This window comes from Martes martes, assembly GCF_963455335.1.
Source record: "Martes martes genome assembly, chromosome: 6".
Lineage (NCBI taxonomy): Eukaryota > Metazoa > Chordata > Mammalia > Carnivora > Mustelidae > Martes > Martes martes.
Window position 1 is genome coordinate 142,044,263 of NC_137893.1, and position 17,784 is coordinate 142,062,046.

The following is a 17,784-nucleotide window of genomic DNA, read 5'->3' on the forward strand; positions in this document are numbered from 1 at the left end:
GGGTCAGCCGGTTCGCACACGCGGGCTTAGGGTTGCTCTTGCTTAAAAGCGTTTTTCCGTAAGTGGAATCAGCCGCTTTCCCCGCCGGGCTCCAGCTGTAACTGCTCCGACCTGGCTGTGGGGGGTGGGGAGGCTGCGGGTGTACCCGCATCCACACCGCGTTCTAGGGTCGCTGGGATAGTGTCGGGGCGCCGAGGGCGGGGGGCGAGTAGGTACCCCCCACCCTGGACTCTTGCTCTCAGGCCTGGCTACTTCAGCTGCCCGCGCAAAGTCAGAGACCCACGAACCCAAAGGGGACAAAGCGAGCCGAACCCCTAGATCTTCTAAGTGACCGCGCCTGGAGCGCAGCCTCCACCAGCCATCTGCCGGCCAGAGCTCCCTCCTCTCGGCCCCGAAACCTGGGGCTGAATCACTGGGGACGCCGGGGGCACCCGTTGGCGAGGTGCAACTCTCCCACCTCCTTCCCCCCTCCCCGCGACTGGCGAGGGGCGAGAGAGGGCACCGGCCCTCCTGCCCCCTCTGCAGTCCCTAGGGAGGGGACCCTTGAGGGTTTGGGCGCAACCGATCGCCAGCCTCCGCCCCCGGCCTCCGGCGAGAACGTTCTCGTCGCCTCGCACGGCCGCCGGGAAAGGCCAGGCGGCCGGGGCCTGCAGGCACGGGGGCGGGGACGGCAGCGGGTGTCCGCGCGTGGCCGGCTAGCCGAGAGCGCGCAGGCGTGCGGAGCGCAGGTCGCGCGCACGCCAGAGGAGGAGGCGCAGGGGCTCTCGGTTCCGGGCATTGGCGGGACCGGGCACCGCCGCCGAGGGCCGGGCGGGCTCGGGGTCGGAGGAGGGGCGCGCGGGCCACCCCGCCCCCGCCCCGGCCCCCGCAGCCCCCGCCGGTCGCGACTTCAAAGCGGGGCCGGGAGCGCGCGCGCGCGCCGGAGGGGGCCCGTCTTCCCGGGGGCAGCGTGTGCGCGCGCGCGCGCGCCGCCAGCTCCTTCCCCGCTCGTAAAACCTCCGCGGAAGACGGGTGTTAAAACGCTGCTGACAGGATCGCCCGAAACGTGTTTACAGTAGGAAAGACCTTCGTCCAAACGCATCGCCCGAGTCGATTCCAATTTATTTCCGCCCTGCGACTGCAATCGAAAGGCGCAGCGCGGCCGCGGCGGCGGAGGGAGGCCGAGCGCCGGGAATCGTCGCCGCGTCCCCGCCGAGCCCAGCGCGCGGGCAGCGCCGTGCCTGCGCCACCGAGCGCCGCGTCCCCGGCCGAGGGAAACCATGTTTTAAGGAGGAGGGGGTGGCCTTTGCCCGTCCTTAAGTCGTGCGCGCCGTTTCTCCAAAGCCGCGGTCCCAAGCGGAGCGCGGCCGGCCGGGAAACCGCGTTCCGACTCGCGCGTGCCTGCTGCAGCAAGACGATACGGACGTGGTAACCGATAAGCTCCGGGTTCGGTTACTGCGTCCAAACGGGAGGCCGCCTTGGCCTCCCCAGTCTGCGAGCCTCTGACAAGTGAACAGGAGGCGGCGGTTGGTTGCCTTAAGTTGTGATTTATGGGAGAAATCATCTGAATTCGCCGACACACCCTATTAACCGCTGATCGTGTAAATGCTACCTAAGGAAGGCAGAGTAGGGGTTCGGGAGGAGGAGGGGGAGAAGAACGAAGTCTGACCGTCCCCACGTTCTCCCGTCTCCGCGGGCGCGGGGAGGCTCAGCGCTGCCACCTGGCGGCTGCTTCTCCCCAGACTGGGAGCCCCCCGGGCGCTGAGCCGACCCAGACTCCGGGTGGGTGTGCCTTGCCGGGGCCTGGCGAAAAGGAGCAGAAAAGCTCGAATTCAGGCTTCAGATCTACGTGACCCAGGCAGAAATTCGTGTTCTGCTTGTGCTCGTGAGAAAATGGGAAGGAAAGGAAAAGGGAGTTTGGCACTGCCACCAAATGCTTGCTTAATGCTACCAGGCGCTACTCAGTGGTTAGGAGGGGAGAAAAAGTGGTAAAAATCATTAGACATTCTTTGCCTCTTAGCTTATTCGAAGAGTAAAAATAAATCATGGATTTCATTTTGCCCGAGCCTCCTTATTGGTATTTTGTAAATAAGAGTTACTTCCATATGTTATTTTTCAATACAAACCCTGAAAGGGAAGTCCAGTTCTAATAAAATTTCATGAGCCCAAAAAGGTTGAAGTGGAAGTTGTATTTGCCTACTTGATTGAGAAGTAAATCAGCCTCCGTTGGAGGGTTCTTTTCCCTCAAGTGTGGAACTGAAAACCCTGGGCCTTTCAGTTGACAAAGTCCAATGACATCAAATTTCCCAGGGCTGCTTCCCAGCCTGCTAAAGTAACAAAGACGGGGGAGGGGGGGAGGCTCCCAACCCCCTCCATTTCATTCAAACTGAATACTTGTCAGGTTAGACCAGCTCCCACAATCATGGTTTCTATAGCCAAGCCAAGGCAAAATCTTGCAAATCAGTGCAAATCCAGGAGATTTGTTAAACTAATTTCCCTTCAGTCCCCCCGCCCAATGCTATAGGAATATATTAGACAGTGGGATAGAATCCTATTTCCATCTATACCCCATCCCATTTTATGGATGTGAGATTTCATGTCGTACAGGTGTGTGAGAGCAGAAGAAATGAATTAAGAGATATTGCATCCCAAACAATTCCGTTATTTAATGGAAAATAAGATAATTTACCTTCATTCAAAATTTGAAATGTCTAACATCAGGGCCAATAAAGACAATTAGTTTATTATTCTAAAACAGGATTTTTTTTTCTTTGCAAAATTATCTTGGTTTGCTGTTAATATGGCTTAAAGAGTAACATTAAGAATTTCTTCATGTACTGCAAAGCCAGCAGAGGGAACAGTGAGTACTGATTTAGTAGGGGCCACCAAATATCTGGTATTTGGGGGAAAAAATGTCGGTAACAAAGAACTGGTTACAAAGCGTATGAAGTTAGGTAATGAGAACAGAGAAATCTTTTCTCATTACTTGGTATTCAGAGGCCAAGTACATTCCAGCATGCGTATGGCTGCTGAGTTGCTGGGAAAGATGGACTTTAATAAAAGCCATTTGTCAGATGTTTTCTTACATTTGAGAAGAAATACTCACATAGAAGAACAAACCTGCTTTAAGAGCCCAAGCATTCATACATACTATAATCATAAAGCCAGGGAATATTACTAATACCATACTTCGTCAGTTCTAAGCACCTGTCCTTTTCATGTTCAAAATCTCTGGCATAAGGAGAGGTCTTACAACCAGGGGCATCTCAATGTCTCATTGGCAGTTTTCCTTCCTTAGCTGCATGTAACAATGGTGTGTCTTAAAATCTACTGGATTTGTTAAAATACAGAAAATACATTTCACAATAGAAATAGGCCAGTGGCTATTTTTTTTCGTATCTACTTTAAAAAAGAAAAGAAAAGAAAACCTGTGTGCCGGGCTCCTGGCTGGCTCAGTCAGTAGAGCCTGCAAAATTCTCTTGACCTTGGCGTTGTGAGTTCGAGCCCCATACTGGGTGTAAAGATTACTTGAAAATAAAAATCTTCAAAGTAAATAAATAACTTGTGCGTTTTAAACATAAACAACATCTAGGACTGCTTTGATTAAATCCCACTTTCCCCCATCATTTTCAGTGATGGAAGAAGCAAAGCTGGTTCTAAAAATGTAATCAGTTACATTGAGGGTCACCTTGACTGACATCACAAACTAGCTACACACTCAAATCATAAGTTGGTACAAATTCCAAAATAAATACAGTATGTATTCTTTTATTATCCTAGTGGAGATACTGACTTTATAAAGAACAGACCTTTTAGAGTAACTTTTATGTCACAGTTTAAGAGTGTTCCAGTATCCTGGTGTGCACACCAAAAAAAACCAAAATGCATGATGACCCATCCAACTTTGTTACATGCAAAAAAAAGGGGCCTGTGGGTTTCTGCTTGTTTGTTTAAGATTTGCTCCCCCACTCTAAAGGAAAAGTATATAAGTTGGATCGTTATTGGTCAAAAATTATTTGCCTTTACTCGCAAAAACATTCTTGCTTGTGGTTGATCCTTACAGATCCAGTCCCAGATGTCTCCAAAGGGTGTTCTTTCCAGTAAAATTCTAAATCTGACAACCTGGGCCTCTGGCCAGCCTACATACTTTAAAAGTTTGACAAGATAAATAGAAACCTGCTGCCTAGCACTAGTCTGATCTGAATCAAAAGCTCACTTAATTATGTTGGGTTGGCCCTTACCTAACCACCTATCTCTGGCCTGTAGAAAAACAGTTGACTATTACGGCATTAATAAAGACCAATTTTTACTAGAATTCTAATTTTCACACCGTGGAATAGAGGTAATTTTTGTGTCCAAATAAACATGTATTCTGATTACCTAGCAAATTCTCCACAATACTCTTCCCCAAAGTTCCTTTTGTCTAAAATCATGAAGACCACGGGCTTGCCACTGTTGTCCTTGTATGGTGCACATAACATGATCTGCGATTAGTTCTTAAATGGCTCAGTCGGTAGAGCATGCTACTCTTGATCTCAAGGACCTGAGTTCAAGCCCCATGTTGGGTGTGGAGCTTACTTTAAAAAAAAAAAAAAAAAATCAGTGACCATCCTCAACTTGGGTCTCATGAACAACAATATGCTGATTCTACTAGAAGGAGTGTTTGTGGCATCTGAATTACCAAGAGAAAGATAATAGCATTCATGGAGGGCTTACAACACATCAAACTCACTGAACCCTCACAACAACCCTCCATAAAGTAGCTCTTACTATTCCCATATCACAGATGAGGAGAACTGAGACTCAAGCATCTCTGCAGAGTACAAACCCAGTAAGAAGGACTAGCATCCAGGTCTGACATGAATCCAGAGGCGCGGGTGTCTCCTGCTACCAGTCACACTGCAGCCGTCTTTCCCTTCACCGTGGCCTTTCAGCTCAGTTGGATTCAAGTAGCATAGGAGGAATATATAGGAGAAAATATATAGAAAGGAAAGGAGTAAGAAGGGTTGGGGGCCACGAGAAAGAGAGCACAGCAATCTTTCATTTTGAAAATGGGGAAAACAAATATTTAGAAAGTAAAAACGACCCCAACCCTTTACTCCACGTTACCATCCTATACGAAACTCTATGGAAATTCTCCCCTTGAGTTAAGAAGGCAACACTGTGTAATGTGTTCCAACGGAAAGCTCCTCTGTTTGGGCTATCCAGGATTTATAGGGGAGTTTAAATCATTAAATAAGCATAGTTAACCCCTGTTTGGTTAAGAGAGCAAGCAATTATTGCAAAAATTCCTCTTCTCTGCCTTCCACAAACAGCACAAACATTGCTCTGAAGGGATTTACACAATACATCAACATCTGTGCTGTACCTAGAGCTGTTAAAATAATTGTGATGACAGGTGTCTAGGTACCACTTTCTTAATGGTTTTCAATAGCCATTGATTTATTGTTGTGGCTTGCCTTCCCCCTTTTGCATCCTTGGCTTTATGAAGGATCCGAGGAACAGATTTTGCACTCGAGGCTGATTCTTTATTCCAGTACTGAAAAGAACTAATAAAAATAATCACTTGGCTTTTAAGCAGAAAGCTTCCATTTACAGTATTTCACCCTTACCCCCCCCCAACTTCCAAGCCCCTTGTTATCTAACATAATGGTTAGAATACATTTCCGTCTCTCCCCTTAATAATTTCATGCATTAACATCCTCTTTACACACCACACGCGCGCACACACACACACACGCACACACACACAGAGCAAAAGGAAAAAAAGGCAGCAGAAATCTCAGCTGTACTTCTAGCCCTTTTAAAAAGTTTGCTCTGTAAATTGGAATGAGGTCAGATTTGGAGCTTCTCATTGCACGCGGAGATTATTATTGCATCGGGTTCCAAGCCAATGGGAAGGCCGGGGGAGGGGCTTGGCACGAGGAAGCGTTGGTTACAGCGGCTGATTGGCCGCGGCCAAGACTGTGAAAGGATAAAGAGGCGCGAGGCGGAATTGGGGTCTGCTCTAAGCTGCAGCAAGAGAAACTGTGTGAGGGGAAGAGGCCTGTTTCGCTCCGGGGTCTCTAGTTCTTGCACGCTCTTGAGAAGAGTCTGCATTAGAGGAACTCTGCCATTACCAGCTCCCTTCTTGCAGAAGGGAGGGGGAGACATACATTTATTCATGCCAGTCTGTTGCACGAAGGCTTTTTGGCTTCCTACCTTGCAACAAAATAATTGCACAAACTCCTTAGTGCCGATTCCGCCCACAGAGAGTCCTGGAGCCAGAGCCCTTTTTGCTTTGCATGGTAGGGAAGGGACTAAGTGATAGAGACTATGTCGCTTTCCTGAGCTCCCGAGAGCGCTCGTGAACTGGAACCAACTGCTTCAGGGGAAGGAAAAAAAAAAAAAAAAAAGACTTGCCTGGGAGGCGGCGAGCAACTTGCACTGGACGCTTCAGCAGCCAGCATTCAAGAAACTCCTCTCCACTTTAGCACGGTCTCCAGACTCAGAGCCGAGAGACAGAGCACACTGCGGCGCGGTGAGAGAGCGAGCGAGAGCGAGCCGCAGAGGGAGGGAGAGGAGACTCTCCAGCCTGGGAACTATAACTGCTCTGCAAGAGGCAGAGCGCTCCTTCCCCGCACCCTTTGGAGACTTTTCTCCCTGCGCCCAGCACCGCCCCGGCGAGGAGTGGAGGGGCCCGCACGGCCGCCGCGCGCGTCCTCCCGCTCGGCGTGTGCTTGGCCCGGGGAGCCGGGAGGGCCCGGCGATCGCGCCGCGGCGGCCGCCGCGAGGGTGTGAGCGCGCGTGGGCGCCCGCCGAGCCGGGGCCATGGTGCAGCAAACCAACAACGCCGAGAACACGGAAGCGCTGCTGGCCGGCGAGAGCTCGGACTCGGGCGCCGGCCTGGAGCTGGGCATCGCCTCCTCCCCCACGCCCGGCTCCACCGCGTCCACGGGCGGCAAGGCCGACGACCCGAGCTGGTGCAAGACGCCGAGCGGGCACATCAAGCGGCCCATGAACGCCTTCATGGTGTGGTCGCAGATCGAGCGGCGCAAGATCATGGAGCAGTCGCCCGACATGCACAACGCCGAGATCTCCAAGCGGCTGGGCAAACGCTGGAAGCTGCTCAAAGACAGCGACAAGATCCCCTTCATCCGGGAGGCGGAGCGGCTGCGCCTCAAGCACATGGCTGACTACCCCGACTACAAGTACCGGCCCAGGAAGAAGGTGAAGTCCGGCAACGCGGGCTCCGGCGCCGCGGCCGCCGCCTCCTCCAAGCCGGGGGAGAAGGGCGACAAGGTCGGTGGCGGGGGCGGCCACGGGGGCGGCGGCGGGGGCGGGAGCGGGAACGCGGGGGGCGGCGGCGGCGGCGCGGGCGGCGGCGGCGCCAACTCCAAACCCGCGCAGAAAAAGAGCTGCGGCTCCAAAGTGGCGGGCGGCGCGGGCGGCGGGGTCAGCAAACCGCACGCCAAGCTCATCCTGGCGGGCGGCGGCGGCGGCGGGAAGGCGGCGGCCGCGGGCGCCGCGTCCTCCTTCGCGGCCGAGCAGGCCCTGCTGCCCCTGGGCGCCGCCGCCGACCACCACTCGCTGTACAAGGCGCGGACTCCCAGCGCGGCGGCGGCGGCGGCGGCGGCGGCGGCGGCGGGCTCGGTCTCCACGGCCGCCTCCGCCTCCTCGGCCGGCCTCGCGGCCCCGGGCAAGCCCCTGGCCGACAAGAAGGTGAAGCGCGTCTACCTGTTCGGCGGCCTGGGCGCGTCCTCCTCGCCCGCGGGCGGCGTGGGCGCGGGCGCCGACCCCAGCGACCCCCTGGGCCTGTACGAGGAGGGCGGCGCGGGCTGCTCGCCCGACGGGCCGAGCCTGAGCGGCCGCAGCAGCGCCGCCTCGTCGCCCGCCGCCGGCCGCTCGCCCGCCGACCACCGCAGCTACGCCAGCCTGCGCGCCGCCTCGCCCGCGCCGTCCAGCGCGCCCTCGCACGCGTCCTCGTCGGCCTCGTCCCACTCGTCCTCGTCCTCGTCGTCGGGCTCCTCGTCCTCCGACGACGAGTTCGAAGACGACCTGCTCGACCTGAACCCCAGCTCAAACTTTGAGAGCATGTCCCTGGGCAGCTTCAGCTCGTCGTCGGCGCTGGACCGGGACCTGGATTTTAACTTGGAGCCCGGCTCCGGCTCGCACTTCGAGTTCCCGGACTACTGCACGCCCGAGGTGAGCGAGATGATCTCGGGAGACTGGCTCGAGTCCAGCATCTCCAACCTGGTCTTCACCTACTGACGGGCGCGCGCGCGGGCTGGGAGAAGAGGGCCGGGGGGCAAGAGAGGGAAGACAAAAAAAAAAAAAAGATTTAGACGACGAAGAAGAAGAAGAAGAAGAAGAGAGAAAAGACAAAGAAAGAGTTGGAGGAGAAAAGGGGAAAAAAAAAGAAAAGGAAAAAAAAAAGTGAGCGGGGCCGACTTGCGAGGAGCGCGGCGGTGTTTTTGGGGACCCGCGCTCCCATCCCCCACCTCCCCGGCCGCGGGGACGCGGAGGAGGCGGCGGGGAGACGAGGGGCGACCTTTTATTGTTGTTCTTGATGTTGTTGTTGATGGCAAAAAAAGCTACTTGGAGTTTCCTCCCCTCTGCCCGAAGAACCCCCCCCCATTCCAACGAGCTTCCGGACTTGTCTGCTGCACCCCCAGCAAGAAGCCGACTTGGTAGTTTTTCTAGAGACTGAAGGAATCTCGTTCCTTTTTTCATCGCCCCCCCCCTTGCTGTTTTTGTTTTATTTTATCTCATTTCTTGGTCAAGAGAGGAGGGGGAAAAAAAAAAAAAGAAAGAAAAGAAAGAAACCCAACGCGCTCCTGGGGATTGAGTTCTCAGCAGCCCCCGCCACCCCCTCCCCCCTGAAGAAGACAGAAGGCTCCGGGCGTGGAATTGGACCGACGGCAGATTTTGGGGGGCGGGGGGCAGGCTCGAGCGCCGGGACCGAGAGACTCCGCGCTGGCGGATTCCCGTTTTGTTGGGTTTTTCTTCCTTTTTCCCTTCCTTTCCTCTTCCTTCCTTCCTTCTTTTTTTTTTCTATTTTTTTTTCCCCTTGCACCCCACCGCCCCCCACCCCCGGAGCCGGAGGAGGAGATGCCGAGTGCCCGGAGAGCCCCGTGGGGAGCCCGGCGAGGGGCGCGGGGCGGGGCGCGGGGGGGGGGGCTGCGGAGGAACTGGGACGGATTTGCACGTTCGGGGGCAGGTGGCGCGTCCTGGCGGCCCCCGCCCCCCGCACCCCCGAAATCAGTGAGGTGAGACTCCGCGGCCCGCGGGCGTGCAGGAGAGCGGACTGTTTGATGTGGTGCCGGGGGCCGTGCAGGGGCGAGTGGTTTCGGGCGGGGGGGAAAAAAAAAGAGGTTTTTTTCTTCTCTTAAAATCGGAATCGTGATGGTGTTGGATTATTTCACTGGTGGGGTTAATATAGCATGTTATCCTGTCTATCTTTTAAAGATTTCTGTATAAGACTGTTGAGCAGTTTTTAAAATAGTGTAGGATAATATAAAAAGCAGATAGATGGCGCTATGTTTGATTCCTACAACAAAATTATCACCAGCTTTTTTTCATTCTTAACTCTTTAAAGGATTCAAACGCAACTCAAATCTGTGCTGGACTTTAAGAAAAAAAAAAAAAAAAGAACACAATTCAGGACCAAATTTTTTCTCAGTGTGTATGTGTTTATTCCTTATAGGTGTAAATGAGAAGACGTGTTTTTTTCCCTCACCGATGCTTCATCCTCGTATTTTTTTTTCCTTGTAAATGTAATCAGATGCCATTTTATATGTGGACGTATTTATACTGGCCAAACATTTTTTTTTTCTTATTTTGTCCCTTTTTTACTTTAATCTTTGGTTTACTTTCTTTTCTTTCTTTTTTGACTTCCTTTATTTCTTCCTTCCTTTTCTTTTGTTCTTTTTTTTTCTTTATTTTATTTTATTATTATTATTTTTTTTTGGTAGTTTGTTGTTACCCACGCCATTTTACGTCTCCTTCACTGAAGGGCTAGAGTTTTAACTTTTAATTTTTTATATTTAAATGTAGACTTTTGACACTTTTAAAAAACAAAAAAAGACAAGAGAGATGAAAACGTTTGATTATTTTCTCAGTGTATTTTTGTAAAAAATATATAAAGGGGGTGTTAATCGGTGTAAATCGCTGTTTGGATTTCCTGATTTTATAATAGGGCGGCTGGTTAATATCTCACACAGTTTAAAGAATCAGCCCCTAATTTCTCCATGTTTACACTTCAATCTGCAGGCTTCTTAAAGTGACAGTATCCCTTAACCTGCCACCAGTGTCCACCCTTCGACCCCAGTCTTACAAAAAGGGGAGGAGAATTAGCCAAACACTGTTAGGCTTTTAAGAAAAGACAAATTTTTAAAATAAAATACCGTTCTGTCCAGAGGCTTTAAAACTGGTGCATTTACAGCAAAAAGGGATCCTGTAGCTTTAACTTGTAAACCACATCTTTTTTGCACTTTTTTTATAAGCAAAAACGTGCCGTTTAAACCACTGGATCTATCTAAATGCCGATTTGAGTTCGCGACACTATGTACTGCGTTTTTCATTCTTGTATTTGACTATTTAATCCTTTCTACTTGTCGCTAAATATAATTGTTTTAGTCTTATGGCATGATGATAGCATATGTGTTCAGGTTTATAGCTGTTGTGTTTAAAGATTGAAAAAAGTGGAAAACATCTTTGTACATTTAAGTCTGTATTATAATAAGCAAAAAGATTGTGTGTATGTATGTTTAATATAACATGACAGGCACTAGGACGTCTGCCTTTCTAAGGCAGTTCCGTTAAGGGTTTTTGTTTTTAAACTTTTTTTTGCCATCCATCCTGTGCAATATGCCGTGTAGAATATTTGTCTTAAAATTCAAGGCCACAAAAAAAAAAAAAAACAAAAACAATGTTTTGGGGGAAAAAAAAAGAAAAAAGAAAAAATCATGCCAGCTAATCATGTCAAGTTCACTGCCTGTCAGATTGTTGATATATACCTTCTGTAAATAACTTTTTTTGAGAAGGAAATAAAATCAGCTGGAACTGAACCCTAAATCTCGACTTTTGTCATTATTCTATGCCCAGAGCCCGAGATTGGGAGGGCCCTCCTCCCGGGTGGACGCTCTCCCATCTGCTTTAGCTCTGAAACAGTAACTTCTCCAAGGGCAGCCTGTTCAATGCTATCTTCCTGAGTGAGGAATACCAAGTTCCTCTTGGCCAGATTTGGCCGGCTCTGACCCTGAAATGAGTATGTGTCAACTCTACACGCTTTCTAGGAATTTTCAGAGTTTACCACATTTAAATAAATGCCCTTTGTCTTGAAATTTTAAAAAGAGGGGGAAGGGCAGCACGGAGAGGGTTCTTTGCAGATGAAAACTGGCCGGTGGATCTGCATTTTAACCTCCTGTTCCTAAAACTGCTTTCTCCTTCCCCGGCCCCCGTAGTTACCATCCAGCCGTGGCTAGAATCGCTTTACACAGATCAAGAACAAATAAGCCTTTTAAATGATCGATATATTGTGGAGGAGGAAGCCATCGCTAATTTCGAAATGGAGAAGTTGTATAAATTTTTTCCTCCGAAGCAGAAAGGTTCACCCGGTGCTAGAAGATCTCCATTTTGTGCCATGCCCATTCTGTGGGTTCTTAAGGTGAGAGAAATAGAAATAGAAATAATAGTAATAGGGAGGACCTGGAGAAGTGGGCTCCCTGAGGACCGACAGGAAATCCAACCCTCCCCCCGGTTCAGTGAGAAGCACGCATTCAGCTAGGGGAGATTTATACGTTTTATATGCATCGGACACAGCTGTATTCCTGAGGCCTGTATGCATGGAGGAAAAAGGCCCATTAGGACTTGGTTTGGAACCTGCCTCTTGCTAAGTAGCGCTATTTCCTGTTTACTTTGAGGGTTAACTCTTGCCGTTAACTAACAAAACCCAGCTTCACGCCCAAACGTTTGTTAATTAAAGGTGTGTGCTCCCTATGTCTTCTAGTTTTTTAGCACTGGAGAGAAGGGGTTAAGGAGCACACGTGTTTGGAAATAATCTTTAACCCTCTGGACTGCTTGTAGGTAGGGGAGTATCCTGCATCCGAGGAGAAGAGATTTTTGTGGACTAGTACAAAACAAGCACATTTTTTTGCTCCAGGAAGAGCAGTAATCTCTACTTCCAAAATAGTGTAACTGTTGTGTTTCAGTATAAGTTCACTTCTTTAAAATTATTACAGCTGCTAGTTTCCAATTTTTTTCCCTTGTATTTTGCTAGCATAGTTTTAATTGCATTTGTGTTCTATAATGGTATGAAGGTCTCGAGGTCTAGAAGACCTTAAGAAAACATGGCATCTTGAGTCTCTTCAAAAACCTTTGCAATGGTGGGGGGGGGACCTTTTTATAAACTGCTTAAATTTTTTTCCTTGCTCTTAAAGGATAATGTGATTGTTTAATTTTTTTTTTTTTTCAGATCCAAAGTATCAAAACCTTGACCTAAGTGAAGCCAGTGTGATACATTTTTTACATTTTATTTTGGAGGGTTCTCCTTCTAGAACTGTGTATTTCTCCCTTCTTTTTCATGTCAAGGCAGGGGCTTTGAATATTTTCTTGAAGAACTGTGATAATGTTCCTATAAAGATAAAGGCCTAAATGTGTGTGTCTTCCTAGCAGGAGATGGAGGAACATTATTCCACTTTTCTCTGAAGCAGTTTTCTCATTCACAGGGAATCCTCATGCGGTGGGTGATATAAGGCACCATAAACCTGAAAAACCAACCAGTTGAGTACGGCTCTTTCTTTCAGAACATTTGGATTGGCAGAAAAGAATAAATTTCAGATTTCTTTTTCAGGCCATCGGACCGTTTTTCCCTAAATACACTGCTTCTGGCCTTTGGCTCCATCAGAAATGTGAACCAGTAGTAGACTTGCTGATGCCATTTTGTCACTTCCCAGCTGAGTACCTGTAAGTGCCAAGAAAAAACAGAGCGTGTAAGCCGATAGGGTGGGCTGAGTGCCTGAAATGGCTTCTTGGATCTGTGCTCCAGCTGCTCTGGGGACTAGGGTGGGGGTGCTGGGGACGCTCGGGGATTCTGAAGAAAGTGAAAGCAAAGGGTTGGGAAGTGGAAGGCAACATAAGTCACTAAGTGTTTCCTGTACGTATAGGGTCCTCATGAATTAGAAACGGTGCTTTGAGGAATGCTAGGGGTCAGAATGTTTAATCATAAATTCAGAATAATTTAAGGATCCCACGGAGGCATCGGAAAGATCCTGTGTCCAGAAAAACTAAGAATTCTGCTAGAAATACAAATCCATCTTGCCTGATCGGGTGTCTCAGGGTAGAAGGTTGGTATGCTTTATTTTTCTTGTGGTTTTGTTTTATGCCTCCCCCCCTTTTTTTCCCTTAGCATTTGAGGCCTATACACTACTTTTTTAACCCATATTTGCTAACATCTATCCTCACCCCTCCTGTCCATCCTGGAAAATTCTCTCCAGATGCATTTCTAGATCTTTTACTCTGGCTGTCTTTCAAAAACTAAAGTGGAGAAGGGGGTGCATGGTGTTTCAGACTCAAAATCTACCAGATTCCCGTCTATCCAGGAAAGAATGCGAAATTCACATGCTGCCCCTTGAGGCTTTTCACAAGATGGCTTTAGCCCGCCTTTCCAGTTCTCCAAAACTCCCAATGTAGCCAAACTGGTCTCCCATTCCACTGGAAGTCTTGGAGGACTGGAACCAGGCCTTAACTACTTCTGGCGTCCCCAAATCTGCCTTCCCTGGTTCAGCTGCATATAACACATGTCGTAAGTAAGTCTTATCTGTTGACTTCACATTTACATTGTTTCAATGGGGCCTTAAGAGCTTCCAAAATGCTTTTACGTATTAGCCTGCTCACTATAGCCGCTGTGGTCAGTAGGGCCCCTGGACTTAAACCAGGCTGGGAATTCTAGCTCAGGGACTCTGATCAAATTTCTCAGCCTCTTTACACCTCAGTATTCTGTTAAGTAGGAAGAATGCTATCTGACACATAAGGCCATTGTGAATATGGAGCAAAATTACTCAGTGTAGAATACCCGTGTAATGCCTAGCATACCATAAGGGCTCATTCAATGCTAGTTCCTTACAGTATGGGTGGTTATAGAAAAGACAGCACCTGCACAAGCCTGCTACAGTGCCAGCAACATACAAGACCCTAAGTTCCTAAAAATAAATGCCCCAGAATCAGCGTCTTCTGGTCTGGTCCATGAGCCCCTACGTCAGAATCACCTGGACATTCTTGTTAAGGGCAGAGATTATAAAGATGACCAGACTCAGGTTGGGCCCTAATTAAACCCCCCATATTTTCAGTGTTCCCTAAATTTGAGAATCCCTGCCCCCATGGCATTTTAGCATCTTCTCCCAGTAAGTGTGCAGCAAGGGATCATTACTCCCTTTCTTTATATCTCCATATTGAGTTCAGAGTGGCTCAGTGACCGGTCTGAGGTCAGGAGGTCAGAAGTGAGAGAAAGGGCACAGAAACCCCTTCTTTTTCTTTTTTTTCCGTTTTATTTTATTTCTTTTCAGTGTTCCAGTATTCATTGCTTATGCAGCACACCCAGTGCTCCATGCAGTATGTGCCCTCCATAATACCCACCACCAGGCTCACCCAACCTCCCACCCCCCTCCCCTCCAAAGCCCTCAGTTTGTTTCTCAGAGTCCACAGTGTCTCATGGAAACCCCTTCTTGAGCCAAGTTCTGATTTCAGTACTAGATGTCTTCACTTCGGTAACAGAGAAACAGACGTTAGCCGAGGCCTTAGGCCTGTGGGCCCGGATTCTGTCAGCCCTCTGACTGGAAATCCACTTCCCAAAGAGGCTCTCCTACTATCCTGGTTGAAAGAGCGAGATTACGTGATGAGCTAGGGGCGCCTGAGTGTCTCAGTCATTGGGCACCTGCCTTTGGCTCAAGTCATGATCCCAGGGTCCTGGGATCGAGCCCCGCATCGGGCTCCCTGCTCCCCAGGAAGCCTGCTTCTCCCTCTCCCACTCTCCCTGCTTGTGTTCCCTCTCTCCCTGTGTCTCTCTCTGTCAAATAAATAAATAAAATCTTTAAAAAAAATTTTTTTAAGTGATGAGCTGGGTTGAATATTTGCATATATTCTAGTTCAACCAAATGTGCTCCGATAAAAAATGAACTCCGAGACCGAGGACTGGAAGAAGTAACTGAGACAGGAGAAGAGAAAGGTATGAATACAGAGAGCGAAACTTCTCTTTGCTGCCTCAAAGGCAGAGAGATTCCAGCAAGTGAGAACATTGGAAATTATTCAGAGGAACGCATTCAGTCTTTATAGAGAGGGCCACAAGCTACCCATTATATCCTAATGAGATTGACCGTTGGCTACAGTTAACTTGAAGGGTTTTATGGTTTCCTGCATGTGTTGTTTTCCTTCTCGATCTTAAAAAGAAGAAGGAGAAAAAAAAAAAAACCCTCACATCACCCAGCGGTATTTCCCTGGGGGCCCTCTGACCAGGCTGCTGACTTCGGGTTGTGCCTTACTTAACCGTGTGTCTCCCTGCGTCTGTGTCATGGGGAACAGGTGATAGTAAATCTCGCCCATTTTGTTTTCTTCTGGCACTTTCCATTCGGGGCAGTTGGTTTATGGAGGACGGCCAGACATGCCGGGCCGAAGTCAGGTCATGGCAGGAAGATTCTCGAAGGGCCTACCTCTACCTTGTAGATTTTTTTTTGGAGCAACATTGTAGCTCATCTGTGCCCCAATACGCAACATTGCTTCGCATCATACATAAGACATTCAAACGATACTCAGTTTGAGGTGGGTTTTTGTTTGTTTGTTTGTTTTTAAGGGTAGGCCATGACAGAAGAATCAAATGAAATATCATCCTTGAGCCTGCTTGGTTCCCTAGATATCTTCCCCTATACATAATTCTCTGGACTAGTTTTTAAACACATAACGAATGTTCTGTTTCCTGACCCAGTCTGCAGTTGAAAGACAGGAGGCAACTGAAAACACTATTATGCTTCAGATAGTCAATGCCCAGCCCCGGAGCCCGATGATTGGCTGCCGTGTATGGTGCATATCACTGCTTTTGTAAGAGCTAAGCGGGCGGAGCCTTATTTAACAATCAATTAGCTCCCTTTGCATAGGTGGTTAATTGCCACTTTCTTACCAGCGCTTGTCCTAACTTCCCCAGCTCCAACACCTAAAACCTGTGAAAATACCTCTCTGGGAACTCCTGACCTTCATCTTGGCCTCTGCTTTCTCCCTCCCCTTTCCCACACTCCCAATGTGGCCCTTTTATCTCTCTTGTTTGCCAAGCCCCTGAGACGCTGAATAATTTATTTGAAGTTCCTGGGAAGTTGTGGGACTTTAGTCTAAAAACACATTGCACTTTGTCCGTCCCCCTGGCCAGAGTAGGTCCAGAAGCCTGTCATTTGAAAGAAGGGATGCTAATACATTTGAGGACTTGCTAACAGTTTTAATATATGTTGGGGGTGAGCACCCAGAAAAAAATTGGGGTGTGGAGCAGGTGGGGGGGGAGGGGGGGAGGTGTTGCTGAAGGTGAAAAGTACTTTGCATTTCCCAAATAGAGTCGCCCAAAGACTTCCCAAATAATCTCTCAAGATGGTAGTAAGTGTGCTCTGAACACATACCTTGTAGTCATGTAGATTAAAAAACATTGGTTTAGGAGGATCTCCAGTTTTGATTGTTATAACAACCTATTTGTGCAAACATGGGGGAGTGTTTCTTGAGTAGCTCCCAGAAATGGAATTGCTAGGTCTTCGTGCCAGAAACATAGGCTCATGACAGGTTTCCCATCCTGGAGTTGGTTAGGTAGGAAGTGGGTGTTGGGAATAAATTTAAAAAAAAAAAAAAAATCACTGATAGGTCTAAGATTAAAAATTAAACTCAAAAAAATAAAAATTGAACCAAACTTTGAAAACAATCCTTTCCCCTACCCCTAGAGAGGGTGGATAGATTATTTTCACACGTAAGCAGGAATATCTGTAAATCATTCTGAGATGATGTTTCTCTCACAAGTCTCTGATAACATACCTGATTTAAAAAAACACAACAATCACAGAAATAGCCTTGATCCCCACCCCATGGTGCCAGCGTATAGGGTCTTTTTCTTTTTCATTAGAACTCACCAGGCTGGTTCTCATTGTTGTGCTCTTGGCTTTACTCTCCTTAGGCTCTGTGTTTGCAAGAAGCAGAGGCTCACTCAAGTAACCGAAATCATGGGGCCCTATTTCAAAGAAACACATGATTGTAAGGGAACTAGGAATTTCATGAGCGTTCTGGAAGAAACACAATTTAAGGTCCATGGATCTAGTGAGCACCATTAATTGGTTGCCAATTTCGCATCAAGAAGGTGTGGATATTAATACTGATCAGGTATGCTCTTGGTTTCCCTATGTGTCTTGACATTCTCCCAATACCAGATTCTTTTTTTTTTTTTTTAAAGATTTTATTTATTCATTTAAGAGGGAGAGAGATAGAGAGAGCCCAGACAGGGGAAGAGGCAGGGCGAGAGGGAGAAGCAAACTCCTCGCTGAGCAGAGAGTCTGACGTGGGTCCTGATCCTGGGCCGGGAGATCAGGACCACAGCGGAAGGCAGATGCTTCACTGACTGAGCCACCCAGGCACCCTCCCCCCCAATACCAAATTCTTGGTTCTTTTTTCCATGTATTATCCTCAAAATCCCTTTTAAAATGGAACTCTGCATTCCTACTTATCCCACCCCTCTATTATTGCCTTTGCTCCTAGGGTCCGAAAGCCTTCATACTTCCTTTTACATCCTTTCTTTGTGCTCTCTGAATCCCG

At 48.6% G+C, this 17,784-nt stretch overlaps 1 protein-coding gene across 1 annotated transcript; it reads left to right on the forward strand.

The window, feature by feature from the left end:
* Positions 1–5,495: 5,495 nt before the first annotated feature.
* On the forward strand, positions 5,496–11,026 carry SOX4 (SRY-box transcription factor 4). The gene has a single exon (XM_080807013.1). It carries the CDS (start codon positions 6,790–6,792, stop codon positions 8,227–8,229), a length of 1,440 nt encoding a protein of 479 aa, XP_080663139.1. The 5' UTR covers positions 5,496–6,789; the 3' UTR covers positions 8,230–11,026.
* The last annotated feature ends 6,758 nt before the right edge of the window (positions 11,027–17,784 follow it).